At 39.5% G+C, this 22247-nt stretch overlaps 1 protein-coding gene across 1 annotated transcript in view; it reads left to right on the top strand.

Annotated features, from left to right (window-relative positions):
• Positions 1-2030, top strand: part of lepr (leptin receptor) — a 34614-nt gene extending 32584 nt beyond the window's left edge. The window contains exon 21 of the mRNA XM_022216275.2: positions 65-2030. Coding sequence (XP_022071967.2) covers positions 65-970 — 906 coding nt within the window. The 3' untranslated portion in view covers positions 971-2030. The remainder of the gene's footprint in view (positions 1-64) is intronic.
• The last annotated feature ends 20217 nt before the right edge of the window (positions 2031-22247 follow it).

Genomic DNA, 22247 nt, shown 5'->3' on the forward strand with positions numbered 1-22247 from the left:
GTGTCCATCCTTTATATCAGTTAATATTGCGAAAAACAACTTTATTTGTGTGTTATCTTTGCAGGCGGACACCTTTGACCACCTGTTCCAGCCTCCAGAAGGTCTGCCAATGCGGCCGCTGCTCTTGCCCTCTGAGAACATCTCCAAAGTCATCATAGTGGACAAAGCTCTGGCTATCCAAACCTCACTTGTGTCTCTGACTCCTGATCCTACCAATGCCTCAGCTACTTCCCTTCCTCCAGGGTTTGACTCAGTTGTTGACCAGTTCATAGAGAGTGAGACGCTCACTTCTGCAGCTGTTAACCTGGATGATTTGATCACTTCCAGCTCAGAAATAGATGAATTACTGCCAGCTGATCCTCCAGAGGACCAGCACCCAGGTAACACTGACACCTCTGCCCAGTCCTCAGTTACATACGCCACCGTGCTGTTCTCTCACCCCAAGCAGGACCTACCGCCGGTTGACCTCCACTACAAAGATGGAGGAAGCAGCAGCTCCAGTGATGAGGGGAATTTCTCCGCCAACAACTCTGACATTTCTGGATCTTTCACCGGCGGCTTGTGGGAGCTGGACAGCTGCCGTGGTGGGGACATGGACGACCCAAGACGCTCTCGTTCCTACAACTCTGTGGAGGAACTGTCTGAACCATCGGAGCAAGAAGATGAAGGGGAGGTGAGACCAGAGAAGGATTTGTGCTATCTAGGAATGGACTACCCTGCGGAAGATGATAAGAGTAAGGACGATGAAGAGCAGAGAGAGGAGGAGACAACTGAACTTCTTAAGAGTGTTGTTTTGAACAGAGAGAACTGTTCTATGGAGTCGCATCCATTGCTCGGCCCGGAGGACTCTAGCGGGCTGCTGTCGCCATCAACATGCAACCTCTCCCTGCTGTACCTGCCTCAGTTCAGAACTGCTGCATGTATGAGGCAATTCAACACTCAAACACAAGACAGCAAACCGCCACTGTGATTAAAATGTGCACCATTAAATCCATTGTGTCATGATTCAGCTTTTCCAAAGCGGATTTGCATCTGCTCCGTCGGTCATACTGAGGTGTGGAGCTGGAAAAAGTAAAAAGTACCTCGACATATGTGTGACTGCTAATGGTGATTCATCAGTGCTGCTATTGTGTCTGTGGGGAAAGGAAGGCACAAGCCAATCAGGCGTTTCTTTCTTTCTTTATTGGGCTTTAAACCCAGGTTCCACTGTGCCAAACTGCCTTTGTGCACTATTGATCACTGATGCAGGAGCGTTTGCTGAGAAAGACAAAGCTCAGAGGGCAGCAGGAAGGCTGTACAAGCAGCATGCTTGGCATCAAGAAGGGACAAAAAGAGGAGGAGATCATCTGGTGGCTTCAAACATCTTGTGGTGTACATACAGCATATGTTACAGGTGGTCATATATTAGATATGCTTGAATTAAAATAACTGAAAAACACCCTCTGTATGCCTAACTACATTCAGTCATTTGTTCCTAACATGATGCTGAAAAACCTTGCCACTCTTTGCTGAATTATTTCCGCTATATTTAAGATGAAAGGGGTTCAAAGAGAATAAAGAAATGCACAGAAAGCAAGAGAGAAAGTCCCTAATCTGCACAGTTTGGGCTATTCTCAAAGCGCACGTGACTGTGAAGTGGAGGCAAAACTTGGATGTTACATCAAAGCGTAGCTGGTGAGCGAGTGCAGGTGATTTTTGGACACTTCATTCATTGTATTCATAGGCAGCTTGAGTATCAACATCTGCATGGAGTGACTCACCCACCAGCCCAAAGCATTTCTGTACCAATGTGCTGTAATGTATTTGAGTTACAGTATGTGAGAAATGTGATATGTATTTTTGTCTGTGTTTTTCTGTTTAAACGCACAGCTGCTGTCTTCTGTATATAAAAGACAAAAGAATGTATATTTGAATCCAGATAATGTCCAAAATTACAATGAATGAAAATGTGGAAACCTTATTGACAGAAATTATTCTTTATGGAGAGCTTTTGTCTATTTTTCATGGTGAAAATAAACTATTTATTGTGAGTTTGTGTGAGCTGGTTAAATTGTGTATCGATACTGCATAAACAGAACATTAGCTCGCCCTAATGCTGTAAAATGTCTCTCTAGCTTCAGTCAGTGCACATTTACCTATTTTATCTGTTGTATAGTTATGTTTATTATTCCAAAAACAAAGAGGAGAGATACATTACACAGTAAATATGTTGAGAAACGCTTGCAAAAAACACAATAGGCAACACGTTATCCTACTAAACTGCAGTGATATTCTGCCACCTTGTGGCAGCAACAAGTAAATGCATCAGGATGACGTCAAGCTCAAGTCTGTACTGCACTTTAGTGAAGTAAAAATATGGCAAACAAACCCGTTGTACAAAGATCCCAACCTTAAAAAAAATAAAAGTTTAAGTCTTAAGGTTTTGTCACATATTTAGCAAGTGAGTCTAACCACGTTAAAAACTTGCTTTTTTCAGAAATTTCAGATTTATTTAAAGCCCCTCTCGTCATTGTTTAAACCCTTAAAAAAATCTCTGTTTCAAAGTTACATATTCAGAAGCTTTTTCATGCAAAACCATCGTCTTCTTGCTTTAGAATGGATTAGTTGCAACTCTGCATTGTTGCTCATCTACGACTCTGTGCAAACACTACACAGTTCAGCCAAACATGCTCGAACTGAGAACCAAATTCGGAAGAATTATGATAAACCACATTCACACGCATAGACACAAACAACCGCCGTAAAGTACTTTGATTACAGACGGCCCTGCTGAACATTTGGTCACAGTGTGCTTGTGGATGGTGATGCTGATTCGAGCTGATGATTCACAGAAGACATTGATAGAGATATAATGGAAATCATCAAACTGCACAAAAACACAACATTAATGCTCTCATGTCTGACCTGTGGAGGCCTCGATGCTTCAGGATGGAGCGCAACAAATTCATGAAAGTGTCTATAATCCTTAAAAATGCAAAGCTGCGGTCGCTGTGGTATTAAATGAAAATGCTGTCTTTGGGTTAAGTGGCATCATTTCAAGGACATGAAGCCTAAACAGGAACATTTTAAAGCCACCAACAGTCTTTGATTAAATCCCTAAAAACTCATATGTGCATCACAGTGACACATTTAGAGTTTTTATTGCCCATGAAAATAATCCGTCCATGCTATATGTCAGTCCCCAAGTCTATCTCCGCCCACCTTCCACTGACTACAGCTGGAGCACACCATCTCTTATGACTCTGCTCAAACACTGCCAAACTAGTTGTAATATTCCACTTATTCAGCCATATGTGTTTGAGCTGGAAACAAATTCTAAAGAATGGGAATAATACAGAAAGCTGGTTCATATAAACACAAAAAAGTCTGAATCTGTGTATTGGGGCTGTCATTGTTACACTGTATCTTCAAGGCAGAAATGCTCAGCCGTGGTATTTACTGCTTATTTTTTCATGATATGTCTTCTGACACATAAAATACTCCAGACAGACATGATAACAAGTAAAAACTGAATTTTTACTGGAGGTGTCTTCTATGTATAGCCAGCCAGCTTGAATAAATAACTGAATTTCCACTAGAGGTCTCTACAACCAAACGGTACAGTTGCACAAACGCAAACATGGTGGAACTGAAGCTTTTTATTACAGTTAAACTTTGATTAAGGGACATTTTTTCTGCATAGATCATTTTATTTTCTAAGTGTTTTCACATTAAAGTTTATGTAGAAATGTTGTTGGTTCTTTTCATTTGAATTTTAAATGCCACAAAGAGAGTTTTCTATAGAGCTCATCTCACAGCAACCAGGAAATAATCAGTCATTAGCAGGGCCGGCCCTAGGACTTTGGAGGCCCTAAGCAAGATTTTTTTTTGTGGCCCCAAAACATGCACAGGGCAACTACCAAATCACGTGCACAGCTTGTAATTGGGTTAAAACACACATGTACATGATTAACAGCAAATATTTATTTTTAAAAAAATGTATCCTAGACAGGGACAAAATGCGAATCACACACTTATTGTGGTGTGGCCCCCTCTAGTGGATGTGGCTATAAACAATGGCATAGAGTGTTTATGCCAGCGGCCGGCCCTGGTCATTAGAAATATCTTTCATTACTGTGTTTAGAGTATCTTCCCACTTCAGTTTCACATACATTTTTAGATTTAATTGTACATTGAAAGAGAACGTGGTTTTGGGGTGAACTTTAATTGCAGTGCCGATTGACAAATGTATTTCTATTAAACATGTAAACCACTAACAATGACACGTACCCCTGAGACGTAAAATTAAGGAGCTTTTTATTTACAAAACAAACCTGTTCTCCTCAGCAATTATGGGTTAAGAAAACTTAATAATAATAATAATTACTGCTTAACATGAACAGTGATGTTGATGCTTTGAGTCAACTGTGTCAGAATTGTAAAGTTTATTTGAACAGCATATACAGCATTTGTTTTGACAAAACATTCACACTGTTTTCATGAAGAAAATCAGCAGAAACAAATTCACAATAAATCTGCCTCAAGATGGTGGCAAACTGCAGGATTGCACAGTAAATCCATCTCTGGTCAGCTAATGCGTCATATTGATGTATTTACATTTTGCAGCCACAAGGAGACAGAAAAGAAGCGGTGATGTTGCTCAGTGAGCTGTTGTTTCAGTGATGTCAGGGAAGCTGTATCCTTAAAGGCCCTCTGTGCTTTGTCTCCTGTATTTGCCATAGAAGGGCATGATGGTGAGAAGTGCTGCTGCCTTTGGCAAAGAGAGGTTTAAAAACACCGAGGCTTGATGCCATGTCAGGTTCAGATATGGTAATAGAACCACCACAGAGAGGGGGAGAAGTCATGTTTATGGTTATAGTTTGGGAGCTCAAGATTCTATTCTGTACAGTATCTTCAAAGATCCCAGCCTGAGAGCCAAACAGTACTAATGTTTCTACATAATTACATCCCACTCTTCATCAGAACGACCTGAACTTAAACACAAGCTTCGAGAGTGATGCTATGTCTGGTCAAGTGACCCAGATTCCCCCAGCAGCAGACCTCAGTACCTGCTTCCTGATCTGTAAACCAGCAGCTTAACATGGGGGTCGCGAGATAAAGCAGCCTGCAGGGGAAATGCTGCACATGTGAAAGTTCTTTGGCGTCCTGCTGAGCTCTCAGCTGTGACAAATTAACCATACTCAGGCTTAATGTAAAATATTCAAAGAAGTGATTGGGCTTCTCAGAAAGACACACCACTGTAGCAATGAGCATTTTATAACTGTGTTTGCGACAGATTTTTTTAGGAAATGCTCCAGTTTCCTGATTAGAACTTTAGCTTGATTTGGACTGTAAAGAAAGAAGGTTTACTGAGCTGATTAGGCCTTTGAAATCTTAACAACCCTTTGCCAGTGAGGTGGTGTAAACAAACTAAGCATTGATGAAATGTCGTAATCTCATTCTTAAGATTGAGATTTTGTTCATTAGTGGAGAAGGAAGGACTGTGGTGAAAAATACGATTAAACATATTAACTTAAGTTTTCCTTTTGAAGACTGGATGAGGTGTTTTGTTCAAAGCCATGAACTTGGCCATGAGCAGATTTAACCTTCGAACATGTTAATAATGGAAGAAAAGTAGTTTTTTTTTTTTCAAAAATATGTTTCTCGCATGTTCTCTCTGTGCATGTATGGGTTTTCTCCAGGTACTCTGGCTTTCTTCCACAGTCCAAAAACTCTGTATTTGGACTGTGAATACTGAATTAGGTTAACTGATAATTCTAAATTGCCCATAGGTTTGAATGTGAGTGTGCATGTACACACGTGGACAAAATTGTTGGTACCCCTCAGTTAAAGAAGGAAAAACCCACAATTCTCACTGAAATCACTTGAAACTCACAAAAGTAACAATAAATAAAAATTTATTGAAAATTAAATAATCAAAATCAGCCATCACTTTTGAATTGTTGATTAACATAATTATTTAAAAAAACAAACTAATGAAATAGGGCTGGACAAAAATGATGGTAACCATAACTTAATATTTTGTTGCACAACCTTTTGAGGCAATCACTGCAATTAAACGATTTCTGTATTTGTCAATGAGCGTTCTGCAGCTGTCAACAGGTATTTTGGCCCACTCCTCATGAGCAAACAGCTCCAGTTGTCTCAGGTTTGATGGGTGTCTTCTCCAAATGGCATGTTTCAGCTCCTTCCACATATGTTCAATGGGATTCAGATCTGGGCTCATAGAAGGCCACTTTAGAATAGTCCAACGCTTTTCTCTCAGCCATTCTTGGGTGTTTTTGGCTGTGTGTTTTGGATCGTTGTCCTGTTGGAAGACCCATGACCTGCGACTGAGACCAAGCTTTCTGACACTAGGCAGCACATTTCTCTCCAGAATGCCTTGATAGTCTTCAGATTTCATCGTACCTTGCACACTTTCAAGACACCCTGTGCCAGATGCAGCAAAGCAGCCCCAAAACATTACTGAGCTTCCTCCATGTTTCACCGTAGGGACAGTGTTCTTTTCTTCGTATGCTTGGTTTTTGAGTCTATGAACATAGAGTTGATGTGCCTTACCAAAAAGCTCCAGTTTGGTCTCATCTGTCCAAAGGACATTCTCCCAGAAGCTTTGTGGCTTGTCAACATGCATTTTTGCAAATTCCAGTCTGGCTTTTTTATGAGTTTTTTTCAGCAGTGGTGTCCTCCTTGGTCGTCTCCCATGAAGTCCACTTTGGCTCAAACAACAACGAATGGTGCGATCTGACACTGATGTACCTTGGCCTTGGAGTTCACCTTTAATTTCTTTGGAGGTTGCTCTGGGCTCTTTGGATACAATTCCAACGATCCGTCTCTTCAATTTGTCATCAATTTTCCTCTTGCGGCCACGTCCAGGGAGGTTGGCTACTGTCCCGTGGGTCTTGAACTTCTGAATAATATGAGCCACTGTTGTCACAGGAACTTCAAGCTGTTTAGAGATGGTCTTATAGCCTTTACCTTTAAGATGTTTGTCTATCATTTTTTTTCGGATGTCCTGGGACAATTCTCTCCTTCGCTTTCTGTTGTCCATGTTCAGTGTGGTACACACCTTTTCACCAAACAGCAGGGTGACTACTTGTCTCCCTTTAAATAGGCAGACTGACTGATTATGAGTTTGGAAACACCTGTGATGTCAATTAAATGACACCCCTGAGTTAATCATGTCACTCTGGTCAAATAGTTTTCAATCTTTTATAGAGGTACCATCATTTTTGTTTCATTAGTTTGTTTTTTTAAATAATTATGTTAATCAACAATTCAAAAGTAATGGCTGTTTTTGATTATTTAATTTTCAATAAATTTTTATTTATTGTTACTTTTGTGAGTTTCAAGTGATTTCAGTGAGAATTGTGGGTTTTTCCTTCTGTAACTGAGGGGTACCAACAATTTTGTCCACGTGTGTATGTCTCTATATGGCCCTGTGATAGACTAGTGACCTCTTCAGGGTGTCCCCCACCTTCACCCTAAGTCAGCTGATGACCTATTAAGGATTAAGGGGTGTATAGATAATGAATAGATTTTTCTTAAGAACCTTTTAAGTAGTGCTCATTTTTTTTGCTTTTCTAATCAAAAATCAGTTCATCATGGTAAGCAACCTATGTGGTTGCAAATGAAATGCTTTATTTTTTTGTCTTGTACAAACACTTCTTTTACTCCTACTTCTGAATAATAAGATGAAAAATAGTGGTTCACTATTGTAATTCCATTTAAGAACAAACATGTGTCTTAAATATTGCATCACCAAGTTGGATGCTGTTGTGATTGTTAAGTGATTGGATGAAGTCTAAGCCAAATTATTAGGTGCTTTTATTTTCTCTTTGAACCCAAAAAAAATGGGGGGAAACCCATAGGAAGAGTCATAAGCAGCAAATAGAATAATGTGGAAGTGTAAAAGAGGCACTCACTGAGCTTATAAGGGAAGTTTTGGAGACTGGCTTTAAAAGACTACAATAGTGATCGCAAGGCAGACATTCACACTGTAACAGTGACAAAATTGTTTGAGATTCACTGTGATGGATTGCACAACATAAGAAGTTTAAAAGAGCTTGTTTCACAAAGGGGATTAAGCACCACTTAATTCAAACTGCAAATTGTGCCAGCATTCCATTTCAAAAAATGACTGCAGATGTTACGACTCAGAATGCTGAACATAAGAGCACAACCCAAAACAAGGCAGGTGAAAGAAACGTTACTTGAATTCAAAGTTTTGCTGGGAAGTTCCAAAGGATTTAGACCAACTTTAAATTTATAGCAAAACTATGTTATTATAACTAAGCATAAAGTATTGATAAGTAAAAGGCGACAACGTTCCCACTAGACAAGATGATGCTGAGGATTTGTAGTTAAACCAGCAATAACTGATCTTGTGTGCTCTTGGCAGCAGAAAGAAGCTGTAAACACACTGGCATTAGAGCTGAAGCTGTGGAGGCAAACTTGTCAGCAAACATTTGCCTATTTACACACTGAGCAGTAACAGAGCAGCATTAGCATTTATTTTGGAGATATATTCCTATTCATCATGTAGACAGAAACATGAGTTCTCTGTTTGAGATGTCAGGATGGCTGACTGGTCTCAGGCTGTGGTTTTCTCTGGAGGTGTGGGTTCTAAACCTACTTTCGATAGATAAAATTGTTTGTACTTGAATCCGGCCCCCTTTACCAAGAAAAATGACTGATGTCCTGTTGTCTCTGTGGCTTGTTGGTCTTGGGGTATGACTCTTGCGTTGGGTGTGAGAGGTCCTGGGTTCAAATCCCAGATGAACCCTAAGGATTAACTTTGTGATTTTAAGGCAAGTGGTGCCTTAAAGGTTTGTCAGTGATGATCGGGAGATTAGACGTTCAGACCCTCTGTCACAAAAAGCTACCAGACCTGGCCTTGAGCAAGGCCCCTAACCTTGCCTGCCCCAGTAGTATGTAATAATTGTGGCAAGTAACACTCTCCTTCGGCTTTGTTTTAGTTCTCCACCAATTTCTAAGGGAAATGCTTGGCTTTTAGCGGCTTAATACTCTGAAGCTATAAGTTCCCCACCTAGTTACTCATGTTCTCTTTCCAAAAACAAGCGTCCTGCTGGATTTGGACTCGAAACTGATGACAACAAGTAAGATCTAAAATAATAGAACTGCAGGCAACTAAACCAAAACATTAACCTGAAAGATGTTAAAACACTCCGTTAAGCTGAATAACACGCATGGTGGAGTGATAATTCTCTGTGGATTCATCACTACATGCAAATTTATTTTTTTTACATTACTTGCAGCCTTTTAAACAAATGGTAAAAAAAATATTGATTAGTGCAACTTTAATGGTTAAGCCTTACAAATATGCTGGTCCTTTAAGAGAACTCAAGATGGTGTCAGCTTGTTTGGTAGAGGATCCGTGTTCTCTGAAAAAGTAGACGTGATGTGCATTTCAGTGGTTAGTGGTGGTCATCCAACACAGTAAGAAAACACCCACCACTGCTGAATAAAATGCAAAGTCTAATTACAAGTGCAATTTACATAAATCATCTCCGCTCTCCCAAACACAATGGTTAAAATGAGTCATTTTGGGGAAACAAAACCAGATGGACAGAAATAAAGATGTTGCAAAAAAAGAAAAAGAATGAAAATCAACATATTTCTACTGGCGTTCCATGAAAACTTCCCCTTGTTTAAGACAAGCTACTGCTACAATGTTTATTGTGTTATATTAGCATTATTGCACTAATGGTGATTTTGGCACACTGTCAGCACCGTCAGTGAACTGACAAATTGACCTAAATGTGTGTGTGCATGTTCTGACACCACTGTTCGTGCTCCGGCTGCTGTCAGCAACCCTGTTATTGTGAATTGAGAGAAAGATTTAGCAGCTTGACATTGTAAATCCCTCATTGATCACTTGGCATTAATTTGTGTGGCAATCATGCACGGCTTTAGCTACTGATGTTTATCCACGTTGGCTCTGAAGGCTTTAACATCTGGGCTAAAGGTCAGAACGTGGCAAGTTCACTGCAGAACTTTGCAACCACAAAGGAAATAAAGGAAAATCCACCTTTGCTGCTTTAAAGCCGCAAATACACACTACAATGAGTGTTCTCTTTCTTTCAGTAAACAGGAGGTTAAAAAAAAGAGACTAGGTTTGGTTGCCAGGTACCGCAGCACAGCAAGTTGGGTAGATGTTGGGTTCTCTGGAAATGTAAAGCCTCTCTCTCTCTCTCTCTCCATGTAATCTGTAAACTTAGCTCAGCTGCAGCTCAGGGAAATCGATGTCATACACATTCATGAGGGGAAACACGGAGACATCAAGAGAAAAATCACAAAGGATGGAAAAAATCAGAGAAGGCAATGATGAAAGCAAATGTGGTGAAAGTATCTGTAACAGCAGGTGGAACCGAACAGAGCAAACAGAGTGTGGGAGTGTACGGCCTTTGGGAGGAAAAAAAAAGCATGTCGACAGAAGCTGTGCTGACCTCTGGGACCTTCTCCTGGGGCCCGCTCTGTGCTGGAGGCCTCAGAAGAGGATTTGGGAGGACATGCGTATTGCTCTCACCCCACTGCTCCCAGACAGGGTTGTAAATATACGAGCTGTTTGATGCATGTTGCATGATTTATCTCAACAGACACCTGGCAGTATTTCACGATGGAGCAAGAATTTTTCCAGTGATGTGACACAGTACACATTCAGTTTCAAGGTTCTGCAAGAAAACAGGTGATACAGATGAAAACAAAAGATTAGTAAGATTCAGTTTGGTTTTGTTCATATTTGATCTGTGTTAGTTACTCTGTTTTAGTCCTAGAACATTTTTATCTATTATGTTTTTATCGGCTTGTAAGCCTGATTCGTGACTAGAAGCAGATTGTGTTTTGTGTTACTCTTCACTTCATATAAGTTGTTCTCTTTATTTAAGAAGATAGTCCACCATCTAAGAAGCATCTGCCTGTTATGTAAAACTAGTAAGCTCAACGACTGTATCCTGAGGGCAATTAAGTGACTAATATTGTGCAAGAAGAGTGCTACACACAATCCTGTCAATTTCCACTTCTTAGAATGTTTACTGACAATTATCACACCAAAAATATGAAATAATATTCTGTACTTTTAGCAACTAGTTCTCACCTCTATACCATAAACATCATAGGGTTCTGTATACTAATCAGTCTAAATCAAAATGAGTACTACCCAATACACAGTGAACAACAACAATCTGTACCCTTGATCTGTGGTAAAATAATCTTAAATGTAAATTCTAAAATACAGTAAGTAGCACTCTATACATTTAACAATAAACCTGAGAACAATAATAAACACTAACAATATTCCATATTCTTAAATCATTTCAAATAGTCCACAGCTCAGCAAACATCATAGTGTTCTGCATAGAAATCACAAAAAGCTGCTCTCAATAATCTTTCACAGTGAGCAGATGTTCTTGTGTTGCAGATCCATGGTCCAGACGTGGCCATTGAACATGCCAGGGGGTCTGGCACCGTTTACTTCCTAGAGCACCTCCTCTTTCTGCATTCTTCATGTGGGATGGAAATAAAGTAACGCTGGTTTAGCACATCGATCAGAAGCCTGTAGGTGTGAATCAGGAAGCCCTCCACAGAGCTATTTGGACAACCCGATAATAAGGAATTGCAATAGTCAAGCCTGGAAGTAACAAAAGCATGAACTAATTTTTCTGCATCACTCTGAGACAGAATGTTCCTGATTTTTACAATATTACGCAGGTGAAAAAGGAAGTCCTACAGACTTGCTTTATGTGTGAGTTAAAGGACATGTCCTGGTCAAAAATAACTCCAAGATTCCTCACGGTAGTACTGGAGGCCAATGTGATGCCATCCAGAGTAACTATTTGCTTTGAAAGCGAGTTTCTAAGATGTTTGGGGCCAAATACAATGACTTCAGTTTTGTCTGAATTTAGCAGTAGGAAGTTAAAAGTCATCCAGGTTTTAATGTCCTTAAGACAATCTTGCAGTCCAGCTAACTGATCAGTTTCATCTGGCTTCATAGATAAATGCAATTGTGTGTCATCTGCATAACAGTGGAAGTTAACCCTTTAAGCTGCAGTCAATTCCAGCTGTTTTTAGTACAAAAAAAAAATCGCTAATATTCTATTTTTAAATAAAAAAATTACGAAAAATACAGGGAATATTGGACGCACATCGCGAGGTGCATTTCCTTGAAAACGACCGATTCGTGGATTTTATACCGACTTCAGGACATGTTTTGGACAAAATAGTTTACTGGCTTGTGTCATCTGGATGTAAAAGGTTGGATTAAGGCCGTTTTTTGTGGAATCTTTTTTTCTGTGTGTAATAATGAACCCGGAAATGTGAGTCGCGCTGTGTGCGTTGAAGCCGTGTATAGAGAACAGATGGATGAATATTCGTTTTTGTCGGACAAATGTGTTTTTCTCACCCGCTGTGGTAATCGCATCTGAAAGTGGTTTATACCGGTGGATTCATGAGAATCTAAGCTTTCCATCGGCGTATAGTGTTTGTATAATCGCGTTTGCAGCCGTCAGACATTCTTGAAATTCCTATGCAAATTAGTAAGTGTACCGCCGGCGGTACACCTACTACGCACTGAAGCGCAAAGGGTTAATACAATGCTTCCTAATAATATTGCCTAAAGGAAGCATGTATAATGTGAAAAGTATCGGTCCTAAAACAGAACCCTGAGGAACTCCATGATTGACTTTAGTATGCTCAGAAGAGTTATTGTTGACATGCACAAACTGGAACCTATCTGATAAGTAGGATTTAAACCAGTCCAGTGCTGTCCCTTTAATGCCAATTGAATGTTCTAGACGCTGTAATAAAATTTTGTGGTCGATTGTGTCAAACGCTGCACTAAGATCTAACAAAACAAGTATAGAGACTAGTCCATTATCTGATGCTATGAGAAGGTCATTAGTAACTTTCACTAGAGCTGTTTCTGTGCTATGATGCATTCTGAAGCCTGACTGAAACATTTCAAACAAATTATTCCTTTGTAAGTGTTCACATAATTGATTTGCAACTGTTCTTTCCAGAATTTTAGAGAGAAATGGTAGGTTGGATATTGGTCTATAGTTAGCTAACACATCTGGATCTAAAGTGGGCTTTTTAAGCAAAGGTTTGATGACAGCAACCTTAAAAGCCTGTGGTACATAGCCTGCTACTAGAGAGAGATTAATCAGCTCTAACATTGAAGAATTAATTAAAGGTAAAGGTAAAATCTCCTTGAAGAGTCTAGTTGGGATAGGATCTAAAAGACATGTTGATGGTTTGGATGTAGAAACTGTTGAAATTAGTTCAGAGAGACATATAGGAGTGAAGAATTCTAAAGATTCATCAGGTCTAACAGCCAATTCAAAAGCATCTGTGACATTTGTAGGAAGGGCCAGATTAATTTTATCTCTAATCAGAACTATTTTATGTGTAAAGAAGCTCATGAAGTCGTTACTGGTTAAAGCTAAAGGAATACAAGGTTCAACAGAGCTCTGACTCTTTGTCAGCCTGGCTACAGTGCTAAAGAGAAACCTAGGGTTGTTCTTGTTCTCATTTTAAAATTTACTATACTTTTACTTGTGCAATGAAATATTATTATGTGGCATTTTTTAGATGACATATTATACTCTGATGTTTTCTTGAATGACATACTATTTTGACAATATAGTACATTATGACTATCCTAGCCGCGCTAGACCCATGCTCTGAAGACACAAGGGTCTAAGCACGCTCGACAGGCGGGCTAAAAGGTTGTCTATCAAATCACTCTGCAGCAATTGGGTAGGTATACAACCAATCAGCGCAACGAATAGGCTCCTAGAGCGCAGGAAATCAGAGGATGCAGGAGTTCGGTGAAGCCTTATTTATACAGTCAATGGGTGAAGCTCAAGTATATTGCAGACATGTTAACAGAAAGATTATTCAGAGTCGGTGCTAATGGAGCTCAACGACCCTGGCAGAGAATTAAATTCGTTGCCGTGGGTTGTCTAGCGCGGCTAGGCTAGTTGTTTCCGGTTGTTTCTGTCAGAATCGTCGCGCCTCTGTCGTCACTCACTTACGCCCGCCTTCTGACTCTACACTTCATGGTGATTCGTCGGGCCAGTTTTAGGAGCATCCAACCTCGAGCCTTATGGAGGGTAACTAGACCCACCCTGGCAGAGAATTAAATTCGTTGCCGTGGGTTGTCTAGCGCAGCTAGGCTACACTATGACATTTTTTGAACCACATACACACGTGGACAAAATTGTTGGTACCCCTCAGTTAAAGAAGGAAAAACCCACAATTCTCACTGAAATCACTTGAAACTCACAAAAGTAACAATAAATAAAAATTTATTGAAAATTAAATCATCAAAAACAGCCATTACTTTTGAATTGTTGATTAACATAATTATTTAAAAAAAACAAACTAATGAAACAGGCCTGGACAAAAATGATGGTACCTCTATAAAAGATTGAAAACTAGAGTGACATGATTAACTCAGGGGTGTCATTTAATTGACATCACAGGTGTTTCCAAACTCATAATCAGTCAGTCTGCCTATTTAAAGGGAGACAAGTAGTCACCCTGCTGTTTGGTGAAAAGGTGTGTACCACAATGAACATGGACAACAGAAAGCGAAGGAGAGAATTGTCCCAGGACATCCGAAAAAAAATGATAGACAAACATCTTAAAGGTAAAGGCTATAAGACCATCTCTAAACAGCTTGAAGTTCCTGTGACAACAGTGGCTCATATTATTCAGAAGTTCAAGACCCACGGGACAGTAGCCAACCTCCCTGGACGTGGCCGCAAGAGGAAAATTGATGACAAATTGAAGAGACGGATCGTTGGAATTGTATCCAAAGAGCCCAGAGCAACCTCCAAAGAAATTAAAGGTGAACTCCAAGGCCAAGGTACATCAGTGTCAGATCGCACCATTCGTCGTTGTTTGAGCCAAAGTGGACTTCATGGGAGACGACCAAGGAGGACACCACTGCTGAAAAAAACTCATAAAAAGCCAGACTGGAATTTGCAAAAATGCATGTTGACAAGCCACAAAGCTTCTGGGAGAATGTCCTTTGGACAGATGAGACCAAACTGGAGCTTTTTGGTAAGGCACATCAACTCTATGTTCATAGACTCAAAAACCAAGCATACGAAGAAAAGAACACTGTCCCTACGGTGAAACATGGAGGAAGCTCAGTAATGTTTTGGGGCTGCTTTGCTGCATCTGGCACAGGGTGTCTTGAAAGTGTGCAAGGTACGATGAAATCTGAAGACTATCAAGGCATTCTGGAGAGAAATGTGCTGCCTAGTGTCAGAAAGCTTGGTCTCAGTCGCAGGTCATGGGTCTTCCAACAGGACAACCATCCAAAACACACAGCCAAAAACACCCAAGAATGGCTGAGAGAAAAGCGTTGGACTATTCTAAAGTGGCCTTCTATGAGCCCAGATCTGAATCCCATTGAACATATGTGGAAGGAGCTGAAACATGCCATTTGGAGAAGACACCCATCAAACCTGAGACAACTGGAGCTGTTTGCTCATGAGGAGTGGGCCAAAATACTTGTTGACAGCTGCAGAACGCTCATTGACAAATACAGAAATCGTTTAATTGCAGTGATTGCCTCAAAAGGTTGTGCAACAAAATATTAAGTTATGGGTACCATCATTTTTGTCCAGCCCTATTTCATTAGTTTGTTTTTTTAAATAATTATGTTAATCAACAATTCAAAAGTGATGGCTGATTTTGATTATTTAATTTTCAATCAATTTTTATTTATTGTTACTTTTGTGAGTTTCAAGTGATTTCAGTGAGAATTGTGGGTTTTTCCTTCTTTAACTGAGGGGTACCAACAATTTTGTCCACGTGTGTATCATACATGACAATTTTAGGCAACATCCTATCATTTTGCGTTTTTGAACCACATAATAATCTATGAACTACAGGCCACATTATTCTTCAGCCCCGCATTGACCATTGTTTCCTTAAAGGTAGGGCAAATCAGTCGAGTGAAGCCCAGTGGCAGGACATTCACCACAGTCCACAGGTATCAGAACCCCAGATGAAGCTCAAATAAGCACAGATTAACCAACGGGCATGAGGCCTGAGCCCATCCAGCCACAGACAGCAGTAGAGAGGAAGACGAACGGGCGAAAGCTCCAAATCCTGCACCATTATGCACCATTTAGACATCAGGATTACTAAAACTAAATGAGTGCAAAACTTAGACAAGCCAATATGAACATTTATCAAAATGTTTCTTATTTTATGTAAATTACATTTCACACTATAACAATTTATTTTTAATCTATTTTTTAAAAAATTGTTTTATCCATGTAATCTCTCACGCACCACTGTATGTATATAGGTATGTGTAGTTATTAAAAATAGTATCTTGATTAGTCTCAGACAGCTAAAATGTCGTTCATCAAATTCTGAGTGTATTTTTATTGAGATTCTTCTTTTTGGCCACTATGACCACTGGAATGATTGAAGTAATTAATAAATGTTTCATGAAGGTTTTTACAAGAAAATATGAAGATATCATTTCATTTCACTTTACAAATAATTCTGATGTTTCTTTTCAATGAAAATTTCAGTCTTCTCATTTTATACCAATTGACTTCAAAGCAGTATTTTGCCAGTCAAAGAAGTTGTGCATATGTGTTTCATGGCTCAGGAAGGGAACTTTCAGAAGTCTGAGAAAAAGGACCATGTCAAAAATCAAAAGTCTTCAGAATGGACTTGATACTACTTAAATAAGAGGATATTTTTTAGATGGGAGACATTGCTAGTGTGGCATCAAGTTGTACAATTAGTTACGTAACAAGTAAAAACAGACAAATAAAGTGAGAAGTCCAAACTCTGCACCATGCTTGCCAATGGTGCTGTGAAGTGAGTGTGAATTTTGGATTGTCAGTTTCAACAGTTTCAAAGAGTTACAGAAACAGTCAGAAACAGGCAACCCATCTGATGATATAGAGCTGACTGAAGGAGCTCCTGAAGCCATCAGACAAACAGTATTTGTCCTTAGTTATTGCTCTACTGAGTGAAGTTTAAAACATTTATTCTAGGTGCCTTGTTAGCTCAACAGGTTGAGCGGTAGACCCAGAAACAGGGGCTTTAGTCCCTGATCCAGCAGGCATGGGTTTTGATTCCAGCCCATGGCTCTTTGCTGCAGGGCCTTTCCCCATGCATCTCTCCACATTCTTGTCCTGTAAATAAAAGGGTATATATATATATATATATATATATATATATATATATATATATACACATTTCCATGCACTGAAGGCCTAAAGAATGATGGAAGAAAAAAATTATATATTTATTTTGTGATTCTGTATCTGAAAGCCAGTGGCTGTATTATGGAGTGACAGAGCATAGTTTCAAGTCTCCAGCACCTTCCTGTCAAAAGTTATTCAACGATAACCAGCAGCTCCATTTATTTATATTGAAAAAACAGTCTTTGATCAATATCTCCTGAACCGAAGTTTGTAGACGCTTGGAAGTGTGATCTGTCTTTGTCAAGTGTTCTCCCACTTTCAATGACGGATAACTATCATTGATGATTTTTTCTGAGAGTTTGTGTGCAGTTTCCCCACTTGAAAAAGGATGTTTCATCTACCCAGGGTTTGAGCAGGACTCCACTCATGAGTCAGACAGTTGCTTTCTTTTTTCCTCCTTTATTTTGCAGTGGTCGCAAAGTCATGGGTTACAAAGATGGCAACTTCCATAAGTTGATACGTTTAGTTGATAAGGTACGGTGAAAAACCTTTAAACAGAACATAAAAGAACAATGTTCACATTATTGAATACAGCAAATAATAACAACCATTCCTTATGTACGTTTTCACCACATTGGCAAATGCTACTCCACTCAATTTATGTTTGTCAACCTCAACACCAAATAAACTGAAGCAACAAACCATGGCATGAGCAATATTCAACCAAATCCTATACCACACATGAATTTACCTGCCTTTTAAAGAGTTGATTTTAAAATCACATATTAACAGATTTGCTCTTAACATTTTTATCAGATTTTTGAACTCATTTTTATACTTTTTAATTCATATTTTTCTTAATTATTTAAAGGAAAATAAAAGTCATAAAGTGACTTCTAAAGTTCAATCCTTCCCAGATCCAACAAATAAATAAAGTGCATAGTACAAACCCACCATTACAAAACAGAATGAATTAACTGGTCTTTTAACCTTAGCTGGAAACCCTCTAACATCATTTAGCCTGCAATCTTATTTCAAACTGAGCGATTTCAAACACTACAAACACATGGCAGTTATTGGCATACAGACATGAGAAAGTTGACAGCCAGCCACTCCTAGCTGACGTCGATCTCCGTGGCTAATGCTAACGCTAACACATACTGCAGCGGCACACATCGGCAGTTTAAACAGTCTTTTAGAGTCTTCAGAATTCTGCTCTTACCGGCTGCAACCCGGATTTTGTAGATGAAAGCATTCTTGCTCAGTTTGCCGCAGATCGTGACGTTTTTCCCAACAGAAACTCACGGCCACTTTCTTTGAACGCGGTCATTCATTCTCAGTTCATCCTCTCAGTGCTGCCTGTGTCCCCTTTCATGCCACAGGTGGCAAACCTACAGCCGCACATTGGTTCCGCCCCAGCTGAGTGTAGCACCTCTATGAATGCTTCTTTTCCCTTTGAGGTTTCAGCTCCTTCCAGTTTGACTTGACAGTCTGATTGAATTTGGCCCCGCTGAACATGCCAGTCTTGGTCCTGTGTCCTTCCACTCCTGAGATATGACCTTTGTTTCGAGAAAAATAGTGTCATAGCTCCAGACTGTATGTTCTGACGGGATAGTGAGTGTCACCAATGGAAAGGGAGACATCAAATAATGGGAGGTAGACACAAGTTTCAGGTCTCTAGCGCCTTCCTGTCAAAAGTTATTCACAAAAAATGGGAAGTTAGAGGGTAATCAAGTAGTAATCATACTTATAACCAAACCCCAGCTCTAAAATTAGTAATTTGCTCAAGGAGCTTATCTTTTTGACAAAGATAACTATTGGTTCATAATCAAACGTTTAACCTGCACAGGAGCCAACTGTACATTCACCAAACTGCAAATGTTCAAAGAGATTGCTGGGGCAAATTTACTATCCAGCTCTTTCCTCTGTCCCAAACGGACCCGAATAAACTTTTCAGGAGTAATCTTGCTGCAGCTAACTAGCCCACATTCCTGCCTTGTGTTCAACACAGTAATTAAAGACCGGTAACATTACCTCACTTACTATTTCTACATTGATTTCCCTGGCTGATTATATACAGAACAACTGGGTCACCCAAGACTGATTGTGACAAGCAAACCTCCACACCGTCGACACAGAAGGACACCATCAAAGAGCTCATCCTCGTCCAATCGGATTCATTATTCTGCTTGTTTGCAGGAGGGAAATGAACCATTAGCCTACATATTTATAGGGCACACACTCATATTCAGCCAAAACCATTAGGCCAATCATTTGCATGGCAAAATCCATTTGTTCATTTGTTTGTGGGAGAAAACGTGAGATGCACATGAGCCTTTGAAAGCGACCCGGGGCGGCCTTTTCACCCGTCCTCGTCTGTTGGAAGTGGGTCAGAATGCTTCCAGATCAGTCAGTACGTGTGTCACAAAGCATGCTTGTCTCTGGCTAACAGGGTGAAAGAGGCTCAGCTGAATGGCCCCCTTTTCACTCTGACACTCAATTACGGCCTAATTGGTTTGGGGTCCACTACAGGCATGTGGCAAGGCAACACCCCAGGCCTCTGTGCACTTGTTCCCTTTTTTTTCTGACTCCCCCCTCTGGAAATATTCCTTTGATCTACGAACAACCAAAGTAGATTTTAAGCCACAGGGCTGATATGCTGTTTTCTCTTTGAACATGGACAGCAGTTTTAGACAATTACTTGAATATTTTTACAGTTCATTTGACTCACAGATGAAGTGGTCACCTTATGTCATATTCTTGGAGATAAGACAGAGTGGTGTAGAGATAAGTGCAGATATGGATCTATATGACCATCACTGTGGATCCATTTGTCTTTGAGGCCTGTGTGTGAGAGAGAAAAACACTTCCATGAGCTGTGTCAGCAGTACAAAAGACCATGGTGTGTTGCATTACTGTAATGCATTACTGGAAAGCACCATCAGTCCAGTGCTCCCCAGAGACTCGTATAGTTGTGGAACAGCAACATAACTATGGTTATGTCTTGTATTTTAGATCTACAGGATGTATTTTAGTGGGTCCAGAATACAAATTATAGGTGTGGCCATGCTAGATACACTACTTAAAAAATAATTCTGACAAAAAGTGAGATATTCTAACATGAAAACTGGGAAAATAACAGCAAATGCACATAAAATAATGATATGTTCTGCTGATTTAAATACCATGAAAGTGTGTGATTTTACAACGAATTAGTGTTCTTAAAAATTCACTTGTACTGATGCGAACATTTTGTACAGTTTAGTCTTGTTTCTCCACATTCAGCATGTAAATAATGCTTTTTTTCTGTGGTTTTACTAGGTATTATTTGTTGTTAAAATAAACAAGACAAATCCAAAAAAAAAAGAATATTTTCCAGATTTTTTCAATTCTTATTGTAGATATTGTTTCAAATAATGGAAGATCTATGTAAAATAATGATATTCTTGCTGATTTAAAACAAGTAAAACCTAGAAAATAACAGTAAATTGTTCCAAGCTAATTACAGTTAAACACAATTCATTTAAATTATATTTTTCATAGAGCACTATAAAAGAACATTTGCTTTTTTTAAATTCAAACCAAGGAAGATCTACAGGAGTTTGTTGTTGCTGTTCTTATTGTTATTGTTGTTTTTAAATGACAGGGGAAAACCGGTTTGATTTTTTTTTACAGTGTAAATCTCCTTCACCCTGCATAAACTGCTTCCTCTGAGAAAGCTACTTTTGCTATTGCAAAAAATTACAGATTATTGACTATGGCTATATCCAGAATCACTTCCTAATTACTTTACAGAACACCAGGCCTGAGTGCAGGCCTGAAATGTCTAATCTTCAAATCTGCACTACTATTGTCTACATTTCCTCTGTACTGTTTTCTTAAACAGAAGTGTTTGATCTGACAATCAGAGGACCTCAAGGTAACATCGATCATGTAAGAGGCATGAAGTGGAATAAGAATGAATCTTGGTGCCTTGATCTATGTGACAAGGGATTATACGATCAATAATCTGCTAAGTCCTTGAACAAATCAAAATGCTATAGCTTCATGTGTGTCAGCATCATAACGAAGTTTTTTGTTCTCCCTGTTACGTTAACTGGCTGTTTCTTCTCTCTTCTTGTCACTGCAATGCATGAACATCTGACAGAGGTGAACACAAATTGGCCTCAAAAGCAACAACCTGCAGAGAACACTGCCCAGATAGCAAACTATGGGTGAATCAATGTTGAATCTATGTTGAGACCTAACGTAGAAATTATACAGAAAGCGCAAGGTTGATAAAATGTTGAGTCAACGTTTGCTTACATAGATTACATGTTTGCAAACATAGATTCAACATTAATTAAACATTGACCTGTCAAACATTTTAATTAAACCAAAATACAATGTAGATTCAATGGTATCTTTTAAACACAAACTTCAGTGTTGACAAAATGTTGTTGAATCAACATTGATCCATCCATCAATCTTCAACCATAACCACAATTCAACCTTCTTAACCCTAATTCAAAATTGATTTAACATCTTTTGCTATCTGGGTAAAGTGTGATTTATGGTTGAAAAGCAAACGTTGACTCAACATTTTATCAACCTTGCGCTTTCTGTATAATTTCTACGTTAGGTCTCAACATAGATTCAACATTGATTCACCCATAGTTTGCTATCTGAGTGTGACCGCCGGATCCTGCTGAGAAGCTAACACACACACACACACACACACACACACACACACACACACACACACACACACACACACACACACACACACACACACACACACACACACACTAACACAAAACAGATGGCTACGTCTTCAACTACAGTATGCTATGAGTTACTTCACCACGGTGTCTTGTGGTAGCCATTAGAAACTCAAACAACAATTTCCAAAAAGCTGGCCTCTGTTGACCTTGACCCACGTTGGGTTACGTCACTTGGTGGGAACACCGCGGCCTAATTTTGCCCCTTTGTTTGTTTCCCTCAGTGTCCCATGGAGCCCGGAGATCACTGCAGCAAAAACACTCAACGGTAGCGAGCGGCTCG

Source organism: Acanthochromis polyacanthus, chromosome 4 (genome assembly GCF_021347895.1).
Source record: "Acanthochromis polyacanthus isolate Apoly-LR-REF ecotype Palm Island chromosome 4, KAUST_Apoly_ChrSc, whole genome shotgun sequence".
NCBI lineage: Eukaryota > Metazoa > Chordata > Actinopteri > Pomacentridae > Acanthochromis > Acanthochromis polyacanthus.